Below are 25,722 nucleotides of genomic sequence, written 5' to 3'. Positions count from 1 at the left end.
TGTACTGGGTCAGATAATTATGATATGGTTTTGCCTGAGTTTAATATTTATGCTGATTTCAAAGCCCAAGCAGCTGTTAATAATGGTTCATTTTTTGAAGTTCTAGTTTGTTTCCCTAAACTCAAATATTGTGCTACTTATGTCAAATAAAGGTGATAAATTAATAAAAAATATTGAAAGAATGTGAATTAATTAGTAAAAGCAGGAGCCCATTTTTGGGATCTTTGGTGTAAAGAGAAATATCAAGCTTAAGATTTTATATTTGCAGAGGTACAAACTCAGAATATTAGTATGTACTACCTGGCTCCAAACTCATTTTACTATTGGAGTAGATTCCTTTCGGCATAGACGAGTTCAGGTTGCATGGAAATTCAAAGCAAAATATACTGTACATGACTCTACTTTATAGACTTTCGCCTTCATAAACCAAACAAATAAGGTCATGTTCACAACAATAAAGGAACTAGACTTGGTATCCGTTCTTTGGAATTCCTAAATATTGATTTTTTTTGTCTCCATACATTCTCTGTAATTTTACGCCTTTGGAATTACAGAAAATGTATGGCAGAAACTCTTGTTAATAAAATAATTTCTACAATAGCCATTCTCTCCAAATTTATTCTGCCGCACCTTTGAGCACAAAAAAAAAACCCAAAAATGCATATCATGAGTACTTTTCACCGTTTTGAACTTTCTTACAAATCTTTGAATTTCTCTCCATCTTGCCCTGATTACACATGATGCACTCATCTATTGTTTCAGATTTTACTTGAATAGTCATTGATTAAGTCTCCCAAACCTCAGGACTCTGTTGTTGTTATTACTGTCTAACACACTGCACACTTTTGTATGAAATATGAAATAACAAACAAGAATTTGTCGAGATTAGCAACGTTTCAGCCACTGCAATTGATCTAAGAACTCTAGAAATACCTCGACCAGGAAAAAGGGGTAGAACAAAAATGATTGTTAGATCAAAATCAATCACTGCTATTTTAGGTGAATCGGGGAGGACATCTTTATACAAATCTCGCACACTTGGAAATACGCCCCTGTAAAGATACCTGCGAAAGGTCCAGGGTATTTCTCCGCCGATATTCCGAACGATTCCCTGTACATTTTGTGCTATGATTGCGACATTTCTAACCCTCGAGTAAACCCTTGCTGAACGAACCAGGCGAGTATGACGATCAAGTGATTTCCTTGTAAGAAGACGCGAAACGACTTCACGGCCTGCTGACCTCTGATTGGGCAGAAAAACACAAAGAATTTCTGGCACCAATCAGAATTCAGAATTACCCCGACTGTTTGGAACTGGTCTGGTAAGAAGGTGTCCCCAGGATCTGCCCAGGGGCTGTTCTCGCCCTACTATGCTTTTCTTCATTGTCATGTTCTTTCGCCCGTTTAGACTTCCCCTTGCCTCCGCAATCTGCCCTGGGTTTCCGAGGATGCAGAATAAAAAGGGGGCCACAAAATTTGGCCTGAAAGTTTTCAAAGGTAAGAGAAGAGTTCATACTTTTGCCATCCAGTGGTTGACACCCCATATTTTGGCTTTAGCTGCTCATATCTCAAAAACGATGTAGGTGACCCCCATTTTTTATTCCTGGAATGTAACTTTCTGCAAAGTTGAAAAAAATCTGTGCCGCGGATTCAGAGCCAGTTTAAATAATTGAAAATTTAAGGTAGGTCTGAATCCGCCCCACAGAATTTTTGAAACTTTGCATAGAGTTTTATCTTAGCCTGCTAATCATAATTGTGCAATAAAAAATTGGGGTCACCAAGTTCGTTTTTCAGATATAAGCAACTAAAGCCACAATATAGGGTGTTTTTGCAAGGCTTTTCTGTTGCCATGGTAACTTGTAAAGTCACAAAAATAACTGCATCTTGTTCAGCAATAATTGATGTTTCACATGGCACCAAAACATTGCTGTTACGTGATAAAGTGTTGTAGTGTCAGTCCTTCTAATAACAAGGTCTCTTGAAAGTGTTGAAACTGGTTTGAGCCACCTTAAGTCGACTTTGATGGTTTTCTTCTGCAAATGTTGTTGAGATCACTGAGTGAGTATATATACAAAAGCAATTATTCTTTTCAATCTCGGGGAATAGTGGCAGAATATTTACTAAAATATTCGGCCACTATTTACCTGGCCCGGGTTGCTCGAAGCACGGTTGGCGCTAACCAGCGTTAAATACCATGGAAACCTATAGGTCTTGATACCTCTTAACCAAAGGTTAGCGCTAACCAGGTTTCGAGCAACCGGCCCCTGGATTTCAAAAAATAATTGTTAATTATTTTACCCTGAGGGAAGTCTCTTACTGTGTAACCGCATCTCCAAGTGAGGGTAACATGAAACCTGAGCTGAACCAAACTCAAGCCATTTACCCTCCGGAAGGCCCCAGACCAAAGGTGTGTGTAACCACAACTATTGTCGCCGTCGCCGTTTCGTAAGCTCCCTCTTAGCGATTACGGACTTTACGATCTACGACGGCGACGTCAACGAAAACGTCACCTCAAAATATAATTTTGCACTATCGTATCGTTAGGCCATCTTCTTCGCGTCGTACAATGTGGGCGAAGTATCCTAAAAATAAATTGGTACGAGCGGTTTCAGAGTAAAAGTATAGAATTATAGATTCACAGTTGTGCGCTCGCGTTGTCAACAATTCTCAAATTTGGTGATTTCACGTCGTTGTTGTCCAGTGTATCGCACGATTTTGTGCTAAATGCGTGCCGCACGTGCAGCACGATTATTTTTCCTCTTTTAACCAATGATATTGTTTCGTGGCGTTCTCGTTGACGACCGCGTTGTAAATCGTAAAGTCCCTACTTTAAGATCTACGACGCGGTCATCAACGAAAACGCCACAAAACAACAATACCGTTGGTTAAGAGAGGAAAGATAATCGTGCGGCAAGTACTTTTTGCAGTACTCTGCACAACGACGTGGTAAAGTCACCAAATTTGAGGTTAGGGAACTTAAGCAACGACAACGGCGACGGCAAGGAGAACGTCACAAATTTGCATATTTAGTGGGCAAAAACAATAGCCTTGCACGCCCTGCACGTGCATGTTTCATTTTTGTCCATTTCTTTGCCGTCGTCTGGCCCCAGTTGTTCAAACGATGGATAGCGCTATCCACCCAATAAATCACTATACACTGGATGACTCAAATGGTTTTGCTGGTGTTTATCCGCTGCATAGTGATTTATCCGGTGGATAGCGCTATCCATCGTTTGAACAACTGGCCCCTGGAAAACAGCAGAAGAACGTCAGCACTTGAGGATAAATTTTCATTTTCTCCTGTAAATTAAGCGCCGTTCCCACCACTGTCATTTTTGAGGAACTACCACGCCCTTGTAAAAAGGTTGAAATAGTCACGAGGTGATTACAATAACGCGAATTTATATTGTGAGATGACGTTCTCGTTGCCGTCGCCGTCGTCGTTGATTAAGGGGCTGTTTACATGGAGGTAGGAAGATCCTAGCACTAGGAAGATCCCAGAAGCTGGCGGATCATCCTAGTGCCATATGTTTTCTGTATTCAGTTTACATGCAAGAGGTCGTACTTGGCCCTAGTGCTATTATCTTCCTAGCTATCAACGAAATTTTCGCCCCGGTGCAGCAACCGGGGTGAACGGTGTGAACGGTGTGAGTCGCCCCAGCATGACTTTTTTCGGTGATACCATATAAACAAATACAGAGCTAAGAGAGGGAACCGGAGTGAACTCGCGCCAGTGCGAAAGTCGCCCCGGTATCATGTAAACACGCCCTAAGAAATCTACTACGGCTACGTCGACGAAAACGTCATCTCAATAACTTTGCACCGCGGTAAGGTTTTCGCGATTAGTCCATCTCGTTCACGTTATACAATGTGGGCGAAGTATCCTAAAAATAAATTGATATGTGCGGTTTCGCAATGCAAGGGGTGCATTATGATTTACTTTCTTTCTTGATTTTTAGGGTCAGTTATCCGCACAAGTACATCTCAAACTACTTAAGAAAATAAAGTCGGCTGCCCCTAGTAAGTAATAAACAGTTAGTGGCTTTGCCTCAGGAGACGTTGAGATTCTCCTGAACCAAAATCGACTGGTTTCTGCCGGGCCCTATTAGTAGGTAATTTTTATGTGGCACAACAAAGACTGGACAAGATGAAATGTGAGAAACAGTGTTCTGCTTTAGGTTACCCTTTTTGTTAATTTTGAGGTTGTAGCATTAAGTGCTGCTGTGCTTTTGGAATCTTTTTTTCTCCCACAAGGCCAGTAGATTCTACAAAAGGCATTTCTGGACGGGAAAATAAAACAAAGCTTACAGCAGTTGCCATTGTAATTAGTTGTCGTAAAGCCAGTATTGATGAGATCCCATCTCAGTCATCCAGTTCTATGATGTCCTAGCAAGTTTGCTCCGTCAAGCAAACAAAACGATAAGGAAGTCAGCATCTTGCAAACAAACGACAGACTTTCTGTGTTCATGTGAGGTCACTAAAGCCCGGTTTACACTACAGAAAAGTTTGGACACGGCTCGTGTGAAATTCGCACGGGTGCCTAAAAAGAGCTCGGCAAACTTTGTTTACACTACACCATTTTTACCGTATCAAAAATACAGTGCCAAAATTTTTGGGCCCGGGTAAGTTCTCTTGTAGACGTGCGCAGTTCAATTATAATCAAGGACGTCCGCGTGATTTGGGTAGAGAATGAGCAGCCATCTTGAAATATACGCAGAAAAACCGCTAGCCTATATGAATTAAGGTTCAAGTTTGGCCCATTAAAGTGTTTACACTACCTGTTCTATCCGAACCGTGCCTATTTTTTCAGCACCCGTACCATTTTTACCCGTGCTCGGACTACCTCGCCGAAGGTCCCAGCACGGGTAAGAATTAAGGTTCGGCACGGATAAAATTTGGTACTGACAGGTTGTTTACACTGCAAATTATTTCCGAGCCGAACCTTTTTTTTTTGGGACCCGTGCCAATTTCACCCGAGTCGTGCCAAAACTTTCTGTAGTGTAAACCGGGCTTTAGTGTTCAGTCTACAAATGAGATTGTGATTTCATCCTGACACAACCCTCATCGCAAAATCTATGCGTTTTCCCACTCCCCACGGCGGCTTCCTTTTTCTGTTTGTGAACTAAAGGGGGCTTTTTCTTCGGGAAGAAGAGCACAGAACGCGTCATCAAAATGGAATTAGTTTTGTGGCATAATTAAACACAAGCTACTTCATAGTTTTGTAGTTTTGAATAATTTTGTATGTTAGTAGACCGCCTTTGTAGTCCGGCAGTGTGGAAGTCCGGCAGTGTGGAAGTTTCGCAGTGTGGAAGTGTGGAAGTTTGGCAGTGTGGAAGTGTGGAAGTCTGGCAGTGTGGAAGTTTGGCAGTGTGGAAGTGTGGAAGTCTGGAAGTGTGGAAGTTTGGCAATGTGGAAGTTTGGCGGTGTGGTAGTGACCCTAACCCGAAGACAAACCCTAACGCACACTGCCAAACTTCCACACTTCCACACTGATGAACTTCCATACTTCCACACTGCCAGACTTCCACACTTCAACACTGCCAAACTTCCACACTGCCAAACTTCCATGTACTAATTATTTGTGAGTAAATTTCTCGCATTTGCATTCTTTTCTGATGACGCGTTCTATGCTCCTCTACCCGAAGTAAAAGCCCTAAAGGGCCTTAATCTTTCGGTAGTCACGTTGAGTCCCGAGGGATTGAAAACGTTTGTTTTTCCCACCGAAGCTCATTCCCAAACATTTCAACTTGAGGCTCGGGGTACGAAATCTGTTGTCTATGGCCAATATGGCCGCCACGCGAATTAGGCCCATTGGTTCAGTAATGTTGTGACCAGTAAAAGGAATTACTGTGGTTGTAATCTAGAATCCACCCATAAATGCCGGGTGGAGTAGTGTTTGAGCAAAGTACATTCGTTCTTTTCTGTTAGGTCTGGACTACAAAAAACTGAGCTCAGATGACTCACCTCTGAAAGTTTTACAGCCAGTACTGACAAGCGCTAATGTACATGTTCTGGCTAAGTTAGCCAATAAGATCCCAACAAAGGTTAGTTTAAGTGACCAGGTGATCAAAAAAATCACTTTCTTTTTTCCTTCAGATTTTGAAAGTGTGTTTGGTTAACACCTGACTGGCAAAATCTTGAGCTTTGACTTTTATCCAAAGCCCGTTTATTTTTAGTGTAAGTTTTGCATTTCACGGTCGGCCATCGGTCAGTTTGGTACTATTGGTTTGGTACTATTGAAATGTGGTTGGATCCAGGGAAAAGCGACGTCCAAGGCTCACCAACTTAAAATTTCAGCGTGTGAATGCAACTTGTTATATATTCAAAACGCGGGTTTAAAAGTCTGAAAGCCCAAAACTCCCGTGCTGCATATTAATTCTGCGGCGTACAAACGCATTGCATTCTTAAACTAGTGAGCCTTTGACGTATTTTCTCCTCGAATCAGCTCTCTCAAGATCTTAAAGTTAGTAATGGCGGACCTTTAAATAGGAAAATTCCAGTTCCAGGTGTCTTTTTTTTAAATCAAGGCTTAAAACTTTGGTCGCTTAGTGTTTAGTTAACATAGTTTTGAAATCCAAAGAAAAATAAGAATTGAATGTTTGGTATCAGTGGCACTTTAAGTGCTGTCAATCACAACTGTAAAGGGCAAGACCGCGCGATTTATGTTCTGTAAAGCCTCGTTTTCATGTACACGCAAAAACGTCGCAAACATTCGAAAGTAGTTTGCGATCGCTTGATTGCAAACACAGTCACATTTTTCAATTGTGTTTGCGATTCTGTTTTCCACATGCGTGCTTGCTTTACGCACCTCGTAAAAAGGACGCGAAAATAAAAGACGGCGCTGGTGAACAGAAGGTCTGCGCGTCGTGCTAACTTCTTCTTGTGTTGGGGTTGTTGCAACGAACAAGGCAGAAAAGAACATAGGGAGCTTCAACAACCACAACGCCGACGGCAACGAGAACGTGAGCAATAGGTTTGCACGCTCTACGCTTGCATCTTTTCATTTTTGTCTATTTCTTTGCCGTTGTCAGCAAACCAACAACGTGAAATGGCCAGATTTGAGGTTTTAGGGAGAACGTCAGCGCTTGAGGATAAATTGTCATTTTATCCTCTAAATTGAGCGGCGTTCATACTAGTTAAGTTCTTGAGGGTTTGCCACACCTTTGTAGTCGCGAAGCGATTACAATAACACGAATTCACATTTAACAACGGCGTTCTCGTTGCCGTTGCCGTGAACTGATCAAACTATCGGAAGGTGTTTGCATTTGTCTGCGACGGAGTTTCGCGCGTATGGAAACTAGTCATTAAACTCTCGCTCATTTTTCTCTCGAGGTGTCATTGCCTTTTATCACTTAAATTTTAAAATTGCCTGTAACCTTAGTTGTCTCAGTGAGTGGCCAGAAATTTTCACCGAATTCTGTCCATGAATTCGGGCCAAATCAATGCGTGAGAGTCGCAGGTTGCATGATCATTACTTCTGTTGCACTTTTTTCTGGTTTGGTAGTATTGAAATGTTTTTTTCTATTAATTTAAAAAAGGTTTGTTTTTTTATAAGGCAGATGGCTTTTTGTTTGAACAGTTAATAATTTTAATGTGGAAGCAGGCCAGTTGTCATTTCTGGTCATCAGGCCGTACTAAAATCTCATGCAATATTTTCAATATGCATTCCACACAACCCGAGAAGATTGTTTGTAATCTCGCACAATGGTTCAGGCCTGTTCATCAGATAACAGTGAATCCTTGCTCAATTCTCTTTCAGGATGGTATTTGCATTGAACCTGCTAGTGTTTTTGAAGCTTATACTGAGAAATTGTTTTGGAAAGGGCAACAGAGGAACAAAGATGGAGAAGACGAGAATCCAGTAAGTGCATGATGTGCCCATTGTTCGTCTTATTTATCACTCAACTTTGTGACATCCTTTTTTCACATTTCGTTTACATTATTTCACCTGTTGACGGACCATTCTGTAGGACAGTTTAGATGATGTCGGGATAACGAACATTAGACCTTGGCGTTGAATGTCAGGTTGAGCATGATAGCGATAATTATCAAGACCAAAGTTTGTATTATCTGCCGAGCCCGAAGGCTGAGGCGGATAACACAAACTGAGGTCTTGATAATTATCGCTATCATGCAAAAACCGAATCTGATAATTGTTAACTTAATATGCATATTCCTGAGCTGCACTTGTAAAGACAAGAGGACTTTGGATGAGCGGCAAATCAAAGAATGTTTCTGCGGTTGGCAAAGTCTTCTTTCCTCTTCTCTGCTTGTTAGCGTCACTTCTGCATGCATAAAACTATTGTCTGTAGGTATGACATCAAGTCTACATATACAGCGTGTTTCAAAAACTCGTTCCGATATTTTGTTCGCTTATATTTCAGTAATTACTGTAACTACCTTTTGTAAAACTTAAGTATGTTATTCCTTATTGATTTTACAGCGAATAACGTAAATATTAATTTTAATTCTTTTTTTTTATTCCCCACAATTCATGGAGTGGCAGGGGAAAGGAACAGAACTTTCGTCCCAATTCGCCCTTGTCACACGGCGGCCATATTGTCCTAGGAGACCAAAAAAGCTTTGTTTTACCAAGCCAAGCCTCACCCCCATGGTTTCCACTGCGAGGCTTGGCGTGGTAACACAACGCTCTTTTGGTCTCCCGGGACAATATGGCCGCCGTATGACGAGGGCGAATTGACACCTAACCCTTATATCCATAGATCAGACCACAACACCGGGAACTTCATGCCCTACTCTTCTCTAATAGTGTGTGGGTTCTTTAACGTCCCACAGAATTTATACCCAAGGGTTATGAGACGGGACCTTTGGCTTATAGTCCTTATCTGAGAAGACTTGAAAGTCTAACCATTCGCAGATGTCGTTGCAAAGGCAGCACGTTTTCCCCAGTTATTTAAAGACCCTGAGTGTCGGTCCGGCCGGAGTTGAACCCACGACCTCCCGCGTAACATCCCGGTGCTCAACCAACTGAGCCACCAGAATGGCCTCCATTTTTTAACTGATATTTTCTTAGTGGCGGGGCATAATATCGCGCGAGCTCCTGAAGGGTGTCAAGAGTTGGCATTATTCCGCCCGAACCGTAGTCGCCTTCTCAGCTTGTCCAGTGTTTCAGGGGCTGGATCTTTGTACGTTGTCTCGTCAGCGATGTTCAGATCAGGTGATTTGCCAGCAAGTCATCCATGGGTATAAACGTTTGGCAAGTTCTTCTGATACCATGTCTAACCCGCATTTGAAGTGTGCGCCGGCGTCGTCCTGCACAAAGGTCATTGCCTTTTTTGAGCTAAACAGCTTTCTTTTCGTGGGTCCGTCTGTAACCTGCTACCTTGAGGTTAACGGTTTCACTTATGCTTTCTAGAATTTCTTTGATTTGGTACTTGGAGGTTAAGGTCTGGCCACTTGATAAGATGTGTAACTTTGTCAGACCACGACCCGTTATACCTCCACACACCATCACCTTCGCACTTTGTTTCACCTGGTATGCCAGGGAAATGTCAAACTCCTGAGAGCCCAATACGATGTGGTTTTCTGGATTCGGGTAGTGAACTAGATACTTACGACTCTCATCTGAGAATAAGAAGTTCTCCCAATCCTCTGCCATGAGCTTGGAGTATTTCCTGGCAAATTTCAAACGAGGCCTTCTTTGCTTCTCACTTAACAGTGGTATCCTCTTTCGCTTGAAAGCTTTCCACCCTTTGTTGGTCAACCGTTGCGCTCGAAACGTTGATATTGTGATGTTGAAGTCTTTTAGCAATCTCTTTTGTTGACTTATTACGCTTATACTTAGCTTTCTTGCTTACATTTCTTGTATAGTTTGTCAAATTTGGACGGCCGTCCACTCCTTGGTTTGTCCTCAAAGGACTTCCTTTTTTACTTCTTGTTCACCCATCAATCGATCTTTTTAAACAATTTGGCAATTTCTTTGACTGAATGGCCAAATGACTGTAAAATAGCTGCCCGAACTCCAGCACAAACAGTGAGTGCGTGACAGTGACTTCCGTGAAAGAACAGGGAAAATGCAAAACGAAAGCAATAAATACGAAAATAGACAATGAAAAATATGGCGGAACAAAGCACGCTCGCTTGCACATTGGGCGCGAAAATTCAAAAGCATCACAATAATAATGTCACAATAATTGTTATTCGCTTTTTGTCACAGGTTGATTGGAGTAAACGTTATGATGCTTGCCACAAAATGCTCCCTCGTCTTTCTCCCGGAGGAATTCGAGAGTTCATTGATTCTGCAACATTCAGTGAACCAGCAGTAAACAATATAAGTGCGGAGAGCAGACTGGCAATTGTAAAAAGAGCTTTGAAGTTTGCGCGGCAACAGGATGCAGCTTTAACCAAAAAGGGAATCAGCGACACTCAGGAAAACAGGTTGTGGTCACTGTGTGTGTTCTTTGGCTCGCAGCTTTATCAAAACCACGCGATAACTTTGCATTCTATTTCCTCCTAGTGCAATTTTCTTTTAAAGGCATCTAAGCATTTGTCATGGCAAATTGAACTTACCAGTTAGCGGTTCTTTGTTAAAGTTCCTGTCATTCATGGAGTTAGTGGAACAACATTTTTCAGTTTGTAACCTCTTTTGGCTTATGCCACTCTTGCAAATGCGAATGTCTGGTATGAATTGCATAACAATGTGGACAACAACTGGAACATATCTTATTACAACAGTATGAAAAATAGAGATAACCGAGCTAGAGCTGACCTACCCTGCTCATTCCACCCTGCAGCTGCCTTAGGGACCGTTCATTTTTTTATGAGAAAGGGGGGGCTGGTGGGATTTGGGGGGGGGGGGGGGGCACTAAAAAAAAATTGGCTTGAAAGGGGGGGCCAGCCGAAAAAAAATAAAGGAAAGGGGGGGGGGGGGTTGACGAAATAATTAGATTAAAAATAGGATAAGAGATTTTACAGATTGAGGAAAAAATTGACCTCTTTTATTTATAACAAATATACTAAAACATTTCCAGGGTATCCATATTTTGTAATAACAGTGAACGTACCATAATAACAGTCTTGAATAGTAACAACTTTCTTTTCATGCATAAAATGTTGTTATCAAGCGCATATTAAACAAAGACCAATAATTTGAGTCCTGTAATTGGAACTGACCTCGTTACCAAGGCTTTTTCTGAGAGTAAAGGTAGGACAAGTTTGTTCTTTTTGTTGTGAATGGACTGGACCACCTATAGGGAGATGCCCCAAACCATTTCCTGATCATGCTTGCCTTCCAAAGTACCACTACCTTCCTTATCAGCAGACCCCAAATGAGGGGCGTGATCCAGACGATTGGCAACCAAGAGTCCAGTTGAAAGAGGCGCATGCCAGTTTTGTCTGACCCAGAGAGCGTAGCTAGATTTGGAGACAAATTCATTGTGCAACCAAAGTTTGTGGTTGACTATCTCCAGCATCTTGAGGTCATGGAGTTCAAAAAAAGAAGAGACTGGAGGAAAGGGCAAGGGAAAGTAGGGAGGCAAGAGAAAAGTCCTATGAAGATTATCATTGGGCTAATTTGTGTGAAGATGCCACCAAGCTAAAAAAGCTCCGTGTGCCAGAATTGAACAAATACTTAAAACATCATGGGCTATTAAAACAGCATCAGAAGAGCAACAAGAATGACAAAGTGAAGACAATTATGGGACACTTCTTGCGAATGAATACTCTCAGAACTGGACAAGCCGAAGTGGGAGGCAGGAATGAATCAGGTCAACTAAACAGCAGTGATGAAAGCAGTGAGGGAGAGGAAACTGATGATGACTACAAGAGTGATGCCCCTGACTCTGAAGACGACTCAAATGATGTTGTTTTTGCTTTTATTGCCTCAGATGAGGAATACGCAGACGAGTGGCCAGCTACAACACGCTCAGGACGAGCTGTAACAAGAAGAGCAGAAATTGACTTTTCATTCTTTTGAGTGATTTGTTAAAAGCAGCTTTCTAGCTTTCAGGTTTCTTTCAATAAATTATGTGAAATGTAACAAAACGAAATTTTAATGCTGCGGTAACTTTTAACACCATATGTATTTTTTATTCAAGGGGGGGGCCTTCCAAAAAATTACTCAGATGAGGGGGGGCTAGGAGAAAAAAAAATCGGAAATTGGGTGGGGGGGGGGGGTCATACAATTTTCAAATTACACGCCGCCAAATTCCACCAGCCCCCCCTACCCCATAAAAAATGAACGGTCCCTTATTTATGTCTTCAACATAATTCGGTGTTTTTTTTGCACAGCACCTCAATAGAGATTGAGAGTTTTGAGCAACTGACAAAGCATTTGGAGCAGTCGTACAGACACTTAGAATCTCTTGCTGATACTCTTATTGATGAATTGGCTGAACACGATAAGGTATACCAGTATGTGATAGCAAGAAAATATTCTGTCGCGAATTCTGATAGGTTAACCGGATTGTATTTTTCATATTCATAGTTACAATTTTTTCTTGCGCTGAAGGAGAGTGTTTTGTTCTGGATATATTTTATTTTTTTAAATAAGTGAGGATTTTTTGTTCAACGTTTGACCGAATAGCTTGATGCAGGGTTATCGGCTTTAAAAAGAAATTTGTCTTGTAGTTTGGCAACTTGTATCTGAATTTGGATCACACTTCGCGCTAATCTTGCATCGTACAACTCATCCTTGGATAAAATGAAATCTGTTTCCACCTGAACTGCCGGATGAGCGACTCATTCCAAATTCCTTCTTTGCAGGACATGAGTACAGCGCATGCTCGGGCCTATGATCTGTCCCGTTCAGAGCCTGATGAGATTTGCAAGCTAGCTTCCCAATTAATAATTGGTGGGTTATCTTTAGAGACAGTCAATGAACTTTTCCTGCTTGCTGCGAGACAGAAACCTCAAAAGGGAAGAGTGGACAAAATAGTTCAGGAAACCTTTACACAAGTCTTAAAATGCCTCAGGTTTGTTTCGTATTTTGTATTTGGAAACATTACGCTTCACTTAGAGAGAAATTTGCATCGGAGACAGTAAAAAGCCTTGAGGATAATTATTTTCGTTCACTTGATTGCTCATGAATAAAGTTTTTTCAACCCGGGTCTGAGGTGAAATCGGTGTTATATACAGCAAGCCGCAACAATTTACTTCTAGTTTGTCGTCTTTACCAGCATTTGTGTGTTTCGATGCATTAGGAACAAAACTGAAAAAAGTCGCCTTTTATTCTCCGTTCGATGTTTACGAAAACCAATTCTTTGGATCATGTTCAGGTATTCTTGCAAAGGTGTGATAGTTGAAGAATTACTTTGGACCGTTCCAATTCTTGTCTACGTGGCTGCGAGGAAGACCATCCGATTCCCTGAGTAGGGAAGCAAATTTTACATAAAAATTTTAAGACTGACACAACAGAGCCGTTCCTTTTCACGACTTGGGTGTAAAATATGGAATGAAATCCCAGAAGCACGTCGTAAAAAAATTAAATTTCCTTTTAAAAAGTGTTTCCAGAAAGACTTGAACTCTCTGCACTCAATTCTCATTAACTAGACATCACCCTTAAAGGGGCACTGTCATGAGCTGCGCATGCTCGAGTTTGTTTGCTCTCGAGCCCGCCATCATGGATTCATGCGTGAGTCACGTATATTCGCCGGAGTTTCTCCTTTGTTCACCATGGCCCTCCCTAGTGGACGCCATTTTGAATTTGTCGATTCAACTTGAAAAAAGTAAACCAACTTGATTCAACTTGAAAAAAGTAAACCTAACACTTTACAAGTTATTACAAGACGCTAGCGAATGCGCTTCACGTGACAGTTTAACTTTAAGATTTAATTGTACACTATAACATATACAATCACAATATTTCAAGTTATCATTTCGGATACGTTCTTGTTAAAAAATGCCATTTAATGTAGCTTTAATTAACTTTTTTTTTTGGACATCTGAATATTTTATTCCATAGTGGAAACGTAAACACTACCTGCCTAGATTAGCCTTCTGTATTTGCGAGCAAGTGTATTTCTTTCTTATTATATGAATGTATTTTTAAATAAACTTGAAACCTTTGAAACTTTGAAGTGGCCAAAAATACCCATAGGTAATCAAAATGATCACGGAGAAGCAACTGAGACGGAAAAGATTTTAGTGACCATGATTATGTATACTTTTAATTGACATGTATCTTACATATACAATGGTAATTGCCATTTAGTTTTAGCTCTCTTACACCATAGATTTTTAGTTTAGGCGTATAACAGCATGTAATTTAAGGGAATCTTATCTTATTTGTAAACACACGACCCCATAAGCTTATAGCTTTAAACATTATTGTGTTTAAATAAAGGTATATCTATCTATCTATCTATCTATTGACTCCATCTTATGGATATTTTGTCTAGCCGGACACTGAACCAATTTGGTCCATCCCGGTAGCACTTATTTTTTCCGTATTTGTTTTCTTCCTCGTCCTTGTGCTTTATTTTAAAATGGCGACAAACAGAAAGGAATCCAGCGTAACAGCTACAAAAATATGAATGCGTCAATTGGAGACGTTCCTTTTTTGTTTTCAGTCCGTCAGCGGATTTCATTTTTCCATTGGTTGACGGCAAAGATCCAATAGACGTTTTACATACAATCATAAATACAGTAAGCATTCACGTGCAGAAAGGAGGATCAATGGCAAACCAAGAGACCATAGTTGAGTGTCTGCAACCATTCTGTGCGGATGTTTCTGTGGCAGCTTCTGTAAAGAGTGTCATTCTTCGAGCAATAGAGGAATCATTTGATCTCAGTGGAGAGGACACTTTTCTGTTGTTGTTTTATCAAACTGATGCCCTTGTATCGTCGAATTGGAAGCGACATGTAAGTATTGCTTTCTTTTCTCGGTCTTTTTCGGCTTTGATAAGGGCAAGAGAAGGGGGCCACAACACAAGGCAGATTGGTAACTTGTGAACAAGAAGATTAACTTAAAATCCCTGCAACAGTGTTGAAGTATTGGTTGATTTTCCTGGACTTTGATTTGTGAATTCATACAGCTCGCACCAGAAGACATCGACAATGACACCAAGAGGCACAAACTGTTTGAAGCCCTTCTCAACGAGAGCGTGTCCCTTGAACAGCTTCTTTCTCTTGGTACCCTGCTCCAGATATGGCCAGTGCTTGCAGCTACAGAGCTTAAGTAAGTGGTGATCATTCCTGGTATTTACCAAAATGACAACTAGTGCACAAAGCATGTTACCTTTGCGATAACGTTCTCTTTTCATCCCACCAGAGTTAGTACTGATTCTAATCGCACAAAAAACCGTCGAGAAAGCAATTTAAATTTGCGCTTAAAAAACACTGCTTTTTCTGATAAGGGTAACCTTTCTTCTATCTCCAATTTAACTACAGCGGTACTCATTTAGTGTTAACTCATTCATGCGAAGTATGGATACGTTGTTGCAGAGAGTAGGACCCGTAGACGGACGTCACAATATAAAGATAAAAACAATCGCTGACTGGCTGCAATGGCTCTGTATCGTAGTCAGCTGTCGTGTTCACCAACGAGTAGCTAGTGTACTCTGCCGGTTCTCTGCGCCGTTTAACTGGTAAATTGCCTTGTTCGCCATTATCACATTTGAGTTTAATCGCACGACACATACACTAGAACCAAAGTGACCTAAGACCATACTAGATTTTAGAGCTCAAATTGAGATCAGATTCGACGGTCACTCGTACAAGTTTGTATGCAATTGCCGTACGAGGCCAAAAAACCGAATATGCCAAACAACTACGAATAAACAGTCTGATATCAGGAGGGCATTGCGATGGCATTAAATCTGCTACATCCAGAAGAAGTTTTAACATCTCTTAATGTATGAATACCTAAAATGCCCATACGCAATTCGAGGGAACAAATTAAGGGTGCGTTCGATTGACTGTATTCCGGAATAGGAATACATGGAATACAAGTTGGAAATCCTTCGTTTTTGCGGAGATTCACATTAAAATTGTCAAACATTTTCTAAAATGCTATTTTAAACATATTTTTATCATCCTTGCAGCTTCAAAACGCGCCAAAAATACCGTTTTAATCATCACTCCACGTATTCTTATTCCGGAATAGGGTCAATCGAACGCGCCCTAAGTAAGTTAACCAATTACAGAAAGGTTTCGCTTTGTCCGTTTTTCTTTATTTAAGCCAAAAATGCCCTGAAATTAAGAGGTCGAGGGACTGAACAATATTAAGCAAACAATACAATACGTTTCCTTTTTCTCGACAGTGAGGAACCTTCAGCCAACCCCTGGGTACAACTTATGGACAAACTTATACGTTGTCATGGTGATGGTGAGCACGTAATTGAGCTCCTAAAACAGCTCAGCAGCAGCACAAGTCTCACTGTGGAGGTATGAAATAGATGTATCAAAAATGCTGTCATCAGTTTGTTTTTATTCACTGCCATTATAATTGCTGATGTTATTTTCCTAGTGTTGTTGTCACGTCTACAATTTAATGCTCCTGAATTGTCCATCCTTGCACGCATTAAAGTTTGCCATTTTGTCTAAAATGGAAGCCATGCATCACCTGGCTTTGGAAAACATGAAGAATCTGAAGGTATTACTCGAACTTGCTCATTTTTATGATACAAATTACTTATTAAAGACATTTCACACCACAAGAGGAGGTAAAAGAGCGAATCCCCCATATTAGACCCTCTTATTAACTCTGTGTTTTACTTCGTGGTTATTTCAAGGGCGACACTTTATTGGTCAGTTAGTGTGGTGGTGGACCGCGCGGTCATGGGAATAAGAGATACAAATAAACGTCGCAGCATTGAAGCGATCGGAAAAGAGATTTCAAATAATTATCATAGGGCACTGGGATTCGCTCTCTTCGTCGTACTCTCTTCTTCATACTTTGTGAAGGTACTCAAGTCATGTCACTTTGTCTTTTCTTGCCTGTAACAGAAGTGCGTCTGCTTTTGCAGGTCAATTCAAATTCATGTGACGATGAGTTGATGGAGCTTGTAATATCCCATGGGCTAACTGCAGAGACAGCACAAACTCCTTTCCTCAATCCGCTAATCAACTATGTTCTAAGGTCTCCTGACAAACTCAGTGACACCGAACTGGCTGGAAAAGGAGCACGAGTTAAACTTGTGGCCTCTCAATTACAAACAGCAGGTTTTTGGGCGGAGGCTGGAACACTTTTGCAAAACTACCATGGAACACATCCAGCGTTGAAGACTTTCGACAGTGCTATGGGGGTGTTATCTCGCTGGCTTAAAAGATGAACTTCCATTTTGACTAAACAATATTTAGTAAATCTCAGATGAAAGAAGTTAGTACACTGTATTTGCAATTGGCTTTCGTTCACAACACTTACAATGGGCGTCAAGAATGACGAATAGTACACGAGGATGAAGTGTTCAGCAAGTTGAAACTTAAATCGTTCACAATTCATTTAATAGACAATATTTGACTGTGAAGGCAGAGGTGTGTTGATTTAGCAGCAAGTACCATAAATCTATTTATTGGAAATGAAACCGATATGCGATTACTATTGTCGCCGCTTAGAGAATTAAAGACATTATTATCAAGGTTATTGAATTGCACACACTTATATGAATAGTCTGTAAAATGTGTATTTGGTTTTCAGAATCTGGTCCTTTGGGTCCTTATCTGAAGGTTGCAGTAAAGTGTAAATAATGGTAATTGAACTCCGTGAAGTGCAATTTGGTCAGAAATAATACGTGTGATCTCAATATGCGCGCGAGTTCGTTTGAAATCACATGTATGATTTCAGACCTAAATTGTACGACACGAAGTTTAGGCCTGTTCCAAACGTCGTACTACTGCCGTGCCGAACTTAAATGAAATTGTCATTTCGATTTAAGCACGGCAGTAGCACGCCGTTTGAAACCATTAAGCACGGCTGACTTAGGTTCGGCACGACTACGTAGCACGGCAGGACTTGCCGTGCCGCACGGCAGTAGCACCACTTGGTTTTAAACGGCGTGCTATCGTTGCGCCGAACTCAATTCATAAATTAAGTTAATGTATTTTGCATTATTTGCATACTATTACGCTGGATGGATGGTTTATTTTTTCTTTTGAATTTGGCACGACTGTATTAGGTTCGACGTTTGAAACCGCTGCCGTGCCATCGTCGTGCCACTGCCAAGCCAAATTCACTTGAGTTCGGTACGGCAGTAGCACGACGTTTGGAACAGGCCTTAGTTACCACCTTATTACATCCATTTAAAAATTGCACATTGGATTGGATTGATTTATTTCTTGGTTTGGGAACTAATAGTGGATAGAATAGCTCTTGACAATAGCAATGGGGCTTTTTCCACAAATGCTTGGCCCAAACCGTTTTCAAATCTTTGGAGATTATAGTGACCAGGCTAGATACGGGCATACCATAGCTGAAACAAACCAAAAAGTCTTGTTTCTCATATAAAAAACTCATGAAAAGCAACCTTGCTTGGAGCTTCTCCAAGCTTGGAGCTTGGAGCTTTTAAAAAAGCTCTCCTCCAAACCCCCCTTCTCATGTCCACTCTGCCCCTTTTCTTTGAATTCCCAAACGTTTGTTGTCGAAGTCCACTACTCGTCGCTTTTAAGATTACAGATATTTATTTTTCACCGCTTGTCTTGTTAATACAATTGACTTTCAATTCTTGAGCTCCATAAGTGTATATTTTGTTTAAACGCCATTCGCGTTACAATGACTTTCGACGACATTGCAGATTGCGTAAAATCTACGCATTTCTACTACCCCCTTAAGATACGCGCAGATGATTCAACCCACAAAGATACTACTTTAGCAGAAGAGTGTCAGGAAAGGCTTTTCCCGACACGGAAAAAAAACAGACGCTGCATGAAGAGTACACTGGGTTGCCTGTGGTACGTGTTGCACAAAAACAGAAGGCACTGAATTGGGTGGTATTGAACTGCATTGTTCCAGTTAATTTTATTAAGTGGGGGGTCATTAAGCCCATTTGAGGGGTTACAGAGACGGGCCAGCAGAGGCCCTTTGACTCACACCTTCACACGTTTAATTCTTTTGTCCTGTCCCATTTTGAGGTCTTTTAGGTTTTAAGCTTTGGTAATAAATTCAATTTAAAGATAGCAAAACATGCTCTTGACTAAAATGCACTCGTTTCTTTTTTAACATGGCGGCCAAAACTACTTTTTGCTTATATCTTGTTAAATGTTTGATAGTTGAGTTCAGATGTGCCATAAACGTTACCACATCATCTTTTCAACATTTTCCTTACAGTTCAAGCAATTACAGAAACTATCTTTTTTTCTTTTTAATTTGGTCCGAGATCGTTTAAGACCGGGCCTCGGGCTGTAATGGCCCAAAGCTTAACAAGGCACTACATTGTAGAAAAATACTTGGAGTTTTAATAAACAGAAATTTCAGTTGGAACGACCATATTAAGAAACATGTTAAAAGAGCAGCTCGAAAACTTCCTTTCTCTTTCACATTAATTTTAAAGCGTGCGCAGGTTTCGTTTTGCAAACTTGTAGCCCATTCTCGTCCCTAGAGTCCTTCGGTCAGCGTTACGAACACAGGAACACAAACTTTGGCTACAGCCAAAGAAGGAAGTCTGCGAATCTCGGACTTCCGGCTCTTCTGCCCATTCTCGGGAATTTTAGACAATAATGGTCTTCAACAGTTACGACATTAGGGAGCTTACGAAACGAGGACGGCGACGGCGACGGCAACGAGGACTTCATTTTAAAATACGAGTTCGCGTTATTCATGTCAGTACGAAACTATTTCATGTAGTTTCGCGTTAAAAATGTGTAGTAACTGTCGAGGAATTAAACTGGTATGAGTGAGTTGGAAGCGTAGAGAGAGAACTGAAAATTCATCGTCATGTGCTAACGTCCTTCACAGAACCTTGAATTTGGTCATTTCACGTCGTCATTTACGAGATGACGGCAAAGAAATGTACTAAAATGTAAAACGCACGTGCAAAGCGTGCAGAGCCATTGTTTTTGCTCATTAAACCTATTGTTTTGTAGCGTCGTCGTTGCCGTCGGCGTTGTCGTTTCATAAGCTCCCTATTATACCATTACCGCGACTGCGCGAATTTTTGCCTGCGTTTAGAGACACCGCGGCAAAATGAGTGCGCATGCTCCGCTTCGAAGACATTTGATTCATTTGATTCGAGCTTTTGAGCTCTTTGCTTTTGAGTTTATTCGGCGGTGAAGGAAAAGTTCTATTGGACTTTTTGATGATCAAGATCTCCCGCTCAACATGGACTCGACAGAAAAACTAAACAGTAGTTCCGAGTTGTTTCCAACCACAAAGTCAAAAGAGGTAAGCTTATTTTAGGTGTGAAATATTTATTTGTTTATGTCGTTTCCATGGAAGTTATCTTTGCCAAACCATGTTTGCTCGTGTTTCGTGTTTTCGGTCACACCGTTGAAGACCTAAAAGTTGTAAATTTTAAACTAATAACATTTTTCGTTTACTGTTTTTCGCCTAAGGGCAATTCCTCTAAAAACGCGGAGGGTTTTGACATCTGACATGTGCTACGAGAGCCATGGATTTTTCTGTGACCTGGTTCTCCACAGCAAGAGCAATGGTTTGTATGGTCATGATGGTGATGCTCTTTCTTTTCCAGCTCTGTGTTGCTTTGCACGACACACCAGGTTGTGGTATGGTTAAATTTAATTGATCTCTAGATTTCTGTTGATTTCATTGTCCCAGTCATCTGAGCTGAAGAAATCTTGTGGAAAGTGTTGATATCTGGCTGGCTGTCATTTTGACTGTCATTACTTTCAAGATGTGAGCAACTGTTTTTATCTGCATTGTTAGACAAAAGCTCTTATTAAGGGAGTCAGTTAAGTTGTTTAGTTTTTTTATAAAGGGATCTTTACAAATAGAGCACAGATTTCCATGTTTTTTTCAAGTATCTCAAGTGACATCTGTGCATGAAAATGACCAAGTCATAATAATATTATTGTTTTACTTTGATCAGTTTCCTGTTGTTTCTTAAACATGTCATTTATTCTTATTGCAGTGCTTGAGTCTAAAATTCTTCCTGGTGTGTGTGTGCTGATCTGGTCAAACGATGCATGGCAAGCAACATTCCAGATTGTTTTCAGAGATTGTGATGAGGATTTCAGCGTTGAATATTTTATTGGTTTTATGATGAAAAAAGCCAGGGTTGTTATTCATCTCTCATTTTTTCCTGTATGAGATCCTGCATGATGACAACAGTATTACAGCAAATTAAACATCACAGATGTGAGCATGTCAGTGATTAATTAATACAAGATGGTTTCCAAACAGCTCTTCAAAATTGTCTAGAAAAGGGACGATAATTATTTACTTGCCACACCTTCTAAGTCAATGTTTGAACAAGCAAATATAATTTGGTTAATTCAAGTAATATTTATTAATACAGCTGTATGTTATTCGAGTCTTTCTCTTGCTGAGCATGGGTTTGGATATTAACTTCTAAGAATGCTTCTACTTGTAATAGTCTTAATAATGAATATACGGTACTTACAACAATAAAATTGGAGAGATATTTGAGTTACTGTATATTGTGTTTTGTGGTAACACATACCATAGTAGTTGTTGTTGTTGAAAAGGAATCAGATAGAGTCATTGTGGGTCCAGATAGAGCCATTGTGGGTCTATCACTGGGTAGTGAAACTGGATCAGTTGTGCATAATAAAATGTTAGAGTATGAAGCAGAATGCCTCTAGTCTTGCTGGATGTATGATTACATTCCTCTCTCAGTATCTTTACACACAGTGCAAAAGTTTGGCTGGATTTTTGCTGGTGCAAAGCATGCAAAAGTGAAATGAGTATTTTCCAAACACATGCAGGTGAATGGTTTCTTATTTCATTATCATGATTCTCATGTCTCCCCACCCTCATCCCAGCAAGGCTCTACAAGGTGATTGACAAAGCTGGAGAAAAAAATTACAGTTACCAGCCAGCTGCAGGAAAAATACTGGAAAAATATTTTCAACGATGGACCACTACCAAACTCCAAGTAAAAGGGAAACATCAAGTAGCATTGGAGTCAAATTTATACTTAGTTTCAAAACTTTTTTGCGATCCTCTCTTAAAATTAAGACATATTTTCTTTCTTTTATTGCCTCGCTCTTGTAAAAGTAACTAGTGTTGTAAAATATGAGAATGGAGGGCAGGTAAGTGACTTATCCAAGTTGCCGAATGAGTGGGATGCGGGCATGAAAAGAACTCAAGCTTATTTCTCACTTTCAAATGATTCCAATGAAACAAACAGACGATTTCCTCATTCAACAGGAGCAATATAAGCCATCTTCGCAGAAGGAATTATCATTCTGCCCTTGCAAAGATGTTTACCCGTCGTTTTCCTTCTCAGTGCACAGTTTTTCCCCCCAGAGGTTTACCAACGCAGAGACCATCGCGACTAATAACATTACGAACTTCGTCCTTTTGCTCTAGCGCTCGAATGCAAGGTAAAATTCTCCTGGTTTGAACTAAAGTTTTTTGGTTTGAAAAGACACACGGAAGATTAGTCTTTCAGGAAGCTCTCTTCAAAATTTAAACCTTATCAAAGTAGTGTTGTCCTTATCATCGAAAAATGAAAACAAACACAGAGAATTTAAATTGCCGCCATTTTGCCGCGCTGTTGTTTCTATTGCAAATTTAATTGGTACCAGTCCCTCGCGCGTGGAAAAGATTCGCGCGTGGCTCAAGCCTGCGCACTCATTTTGCCGCGGTGTCGCGTTTAGAGTCTTAATTTAGAGTCCGTGTTCAGTCATGGCGCTGACCAAAACAAAAGCCGACTCAGTCTGGAGAGGTAAAAGAAAATGCTTCTTTCCTTCCTCCACAAGAAAAGGTAATAAAAATATTGGTTACCCGTCTTCAAAACAACAAGCTCCAAAAACAGCTCCAATCTATGATTCCCGAAGTTAAAAACACGCAGAATCTTTGGAGTAAATGTGGCAAATTACTAAGGAGGTTACGACGGTATTCAGGCTAGAAGACACAAGCAGTCAAGAGCAAAATTCAGAAAAGCTGTTGATTCTCGGTATGGAACCCACAGAACACTAAAGCAAGCCAAGTGAGATACTTCTCCCGGCTAACTATCATTGTCATTGTCATTGGCGAATATAAATAAATATTATTTGCATACGCTGCACGAGTTAAGTTTGAGATTGCAAGTTTTCCAAAGAAGTAGTTACCTAAATGCGAGTTGAGCGTGTAGATCACACATTGAAATAGCAGATTCCAGGCAATTACAGTTTTGCCCAACTGGATTCACCGGCATAGAGAATTTTTCAGGTAAAATGTAAGAAATATGACCAGGGCGCATGTGTCTGGAGTATAATTGCGTTCCGTTCCATATCTCATGGTAGAATGAAGTTATATGTCGTTAGTTTTTGAGAGTTTCTTGCCAAATCCAAGAATCTGCCCAATAAAATCAACCGAGTTTTTGTATGACCTTAAAGCCGTTTTCAACCTTCTGTACAAACACGTTCTGTCAAGAGGATTTTTTCAAAGCTCACACTGTTTCCTAGTACAGTTTGCTCCACGAGTAGCACAGCCGCGTGCACGAATTAACAAGATGGAAAGAAATTACTGACCGAGGTAGAGCTTTTTTTTTTCTCAAGCATCCCAGCAGGCCGGAAACCTAAATACTTAAATCTGATTGGCTAATTGCGCGCCCCTGAACCTTCTAGCTATTTGCGATCTTTGCGGTACCGACTAGGGTCCGAAATTTTCCCGCGCTAATCGCGGCAAGTTGAAATTGCTAGGAACGGGTTCAAACAAACTGATACTTACCCATTAATAAACAACTTCCCGAAATGTCAAATATGCAAGAAATATAATTTCCGTACGAAATGGATTCAGATAAGAGTAAACATCATAAAAAATAAATGTACGCGATGCTAAGAAGCTCTTCATTATATGTCCTATTACGCAGTGATTTTGATAAAAAAGTTAATATAGCAGCGTGGTTATCGTATACCCAAATTAACCATGCCATTCTAAAAACTTAAGACCGTCGGTTTCCTATACGGACGGCTCTTTATTCCTTGTCCAAAGTACACGGTAATTTTAATAAAAACGTTGATAGAGCAACATGGTTATCGTATACCCAAATTATGGGCACACATTAGATGTAAACATCTTCAGTTCCCACGGCCTGGTCTCGTCTGACCTTGTAGATCAGTCGATAGAGCAGCGGTGATCTAACCCGAAGGTCGTGGTTCAATTCCCACCCTGGTTAAAGTTTTTCTCTGTCCTTGTGTGGGCCAATTTCCATGAGTAGGGCTAACGCTCACATGGTTCATATTTGTAGAAACCTAGCACTTCACATTACACTCTAATCAGTTAAGTCTGCATGTAAGGATTCATAGCTTAGTTGGTAGAGCATGGCACCGGATCGCTGAGGTTATGGGTTCAGCCATCATCTGCAGCCATCATCTAACAGAGAACTAAGGTCACGCTTACGTACACGGTTTTTAAAACTGGCTAACGAAGTAACTGATCTGTCTGCAGTTGTCAGTTTGCTCCATAATGTGGGTCCTAAATAGCGCAATGAATGTTTGCCATAAGTTACTGTGTTATGCCTGGAAACTGAAAAGTCGGACTATCTTAAATAATACTGAGGAAGAGTTATACTCCTGAAAGATGTTACAAATATTCAAAGGACTTAGGTTGTGTTTGACTTTTATACATCAAAATGCATATGTCTTGTAGACATCTATTTAGAAACGTAGGTAACTTAGTTTCCTGCAGCAAACGTTCATAGGTGGAAGTGTTTGTATTTGTAAACAGCCCTTAGGCCTCTTTCTTGTACCCTCTCCAATCTGCAACTATCACTAGATTTACAAAAATGCCATCTAAGATGGCAGTAAGTTAGATATGGTAGAATGGTTGCTTTATAAAGTTGTAGTTTTGCGTCTGTTGGAATCAAGTTGCGGAGTCTTATAAGCACACCAATCCTTTGACCAGCTTTTTTTTTTTATAAATAATGCTTATGTGATTATTAAAGTTCAATTTTGAGTCTATCGTGTTGATTTTCTCTTTGTTTACGAAGATTGCCCATTCTTCGATGTTATTTTCATGGTTATGATTATTGCCAATGATTAAGGTCTGGTAGTTTTTAAGTTTACAAGCTAGCAGATTTAAGTCGAACCATTTTGTTACTGTTTCCGCACTATCTCTAAGTCTGGATATAGTAGTAGGTAAGTCTCGACCTGTATGGTAAAACTGATGGTCATTGATACATTGATATTCCCCTAACATGATAGAACAGATCGTTTTGGAAGACACTCCACAAAAGAGGGCCCAATGCGGACCCTTGAGGACAACCTCGATTGACAAATCTACTGGAGCTGATATTGCTTCCCATCTTTACACGATTTTTCCCGTTGGATAAATAGCTTTTGAGAAGTTCAACAACATTATCCTGGAAGCCGTAAGCTTTGAGTATGCTCAACACCTTTCACCTTTCGATCGACATATCGGTCGACATTATGCTTACGAAAAGATGTTTATCTCTGGCCTCTCTCCAGCCCTCCACCGAGTTGATTAGGGTGGTTTTGCAGCTGTATTTTTTGCGGTAGGCGGATGAGTTTACACATAAGTGTTTGTCGAAACCAGCCGTAATTTGCTTGCCGACGAGCTGCTCAAAAACCTTACTGACACAGGGTAAGACAGTGATAGGTCTGTAGTTTTCCTTGCAGTGTCTGTCGTTCTTTTTAAATATAGGTGCCCATTCTCCACACTTTTATTCACTTGGCCATGCC

At 40.5% G+C, this 25,722-nt stretch overlaps 1 protein-coding gene and 1 pseudogene across 1 annotated transcript in view; one reads left to right on the top strand and one right to left on the bottom strand.

Annotated features, from left to right (window-relative positions):
- LOC138035378 (NBAS subunit of NRZ tethering complex-like) overlaps positions 1–17,540 on the top strand; it is a 172,456-nt gene extending 154,916 nt beyond the window's left edge. Inside the window, 11 exon segments of the mRNA XM_068882083.1 lie at positions 3,960–4,020; positions 5,929–6,044; positions 7,760–7,861; positions 10,178–10,398; positions 12,250–12,364; positions 12,724–12,932; positions 14,529–14,820; positions 14,994–15,136; positions 16,221–16,344; positions 16,427–16,552; positions 16,926–17,540. Of these exon segments, the coding sequence (XP_068738184.1) occupies positions 3,960–4,020; positions 5,929–6,044; positions 7,760–7,861; positions 10,178–10,398; positions 12,250–12,364; positions 12,724–12,932; positions 14,529–14,820; positions 14,994–15,136; positions 16,221–16,344; positions 16,427–16,552; positions 16,926–17,231 (1,815 nt within the window). The 3' untranslated portion in view covers positions 17,232–17,540.
- Positions 17,541–24,377: 6,837 nt separating this feature from the next.
- LOC138035364 (uncharacterized) overlaps positions 24,378–25,722 on the bottom strand; it is a 1,726-nt pseudogene continuing 381 nt past the window's right edge.

This window comes from Montipora capricornis, chromosome 2 (assembly GCF_036669925.1).
Source record: "Montipora capricornis isolate CH-2021 chromosome 2, ASM3666992v2, whole genome shotgun sequence".
Taxonomy (NCBI): Eukaryota; Metazoa; Cnidaria; class Anthozoa; order Scleractinia; family Acroporidae; genus Montipora; species Montipora capricornis.
The sequence above is the reverse complement of the archived record's forward strand: the minus strand, read 5'-3'. Positions and strand labels throughout refer to the sequence as shown.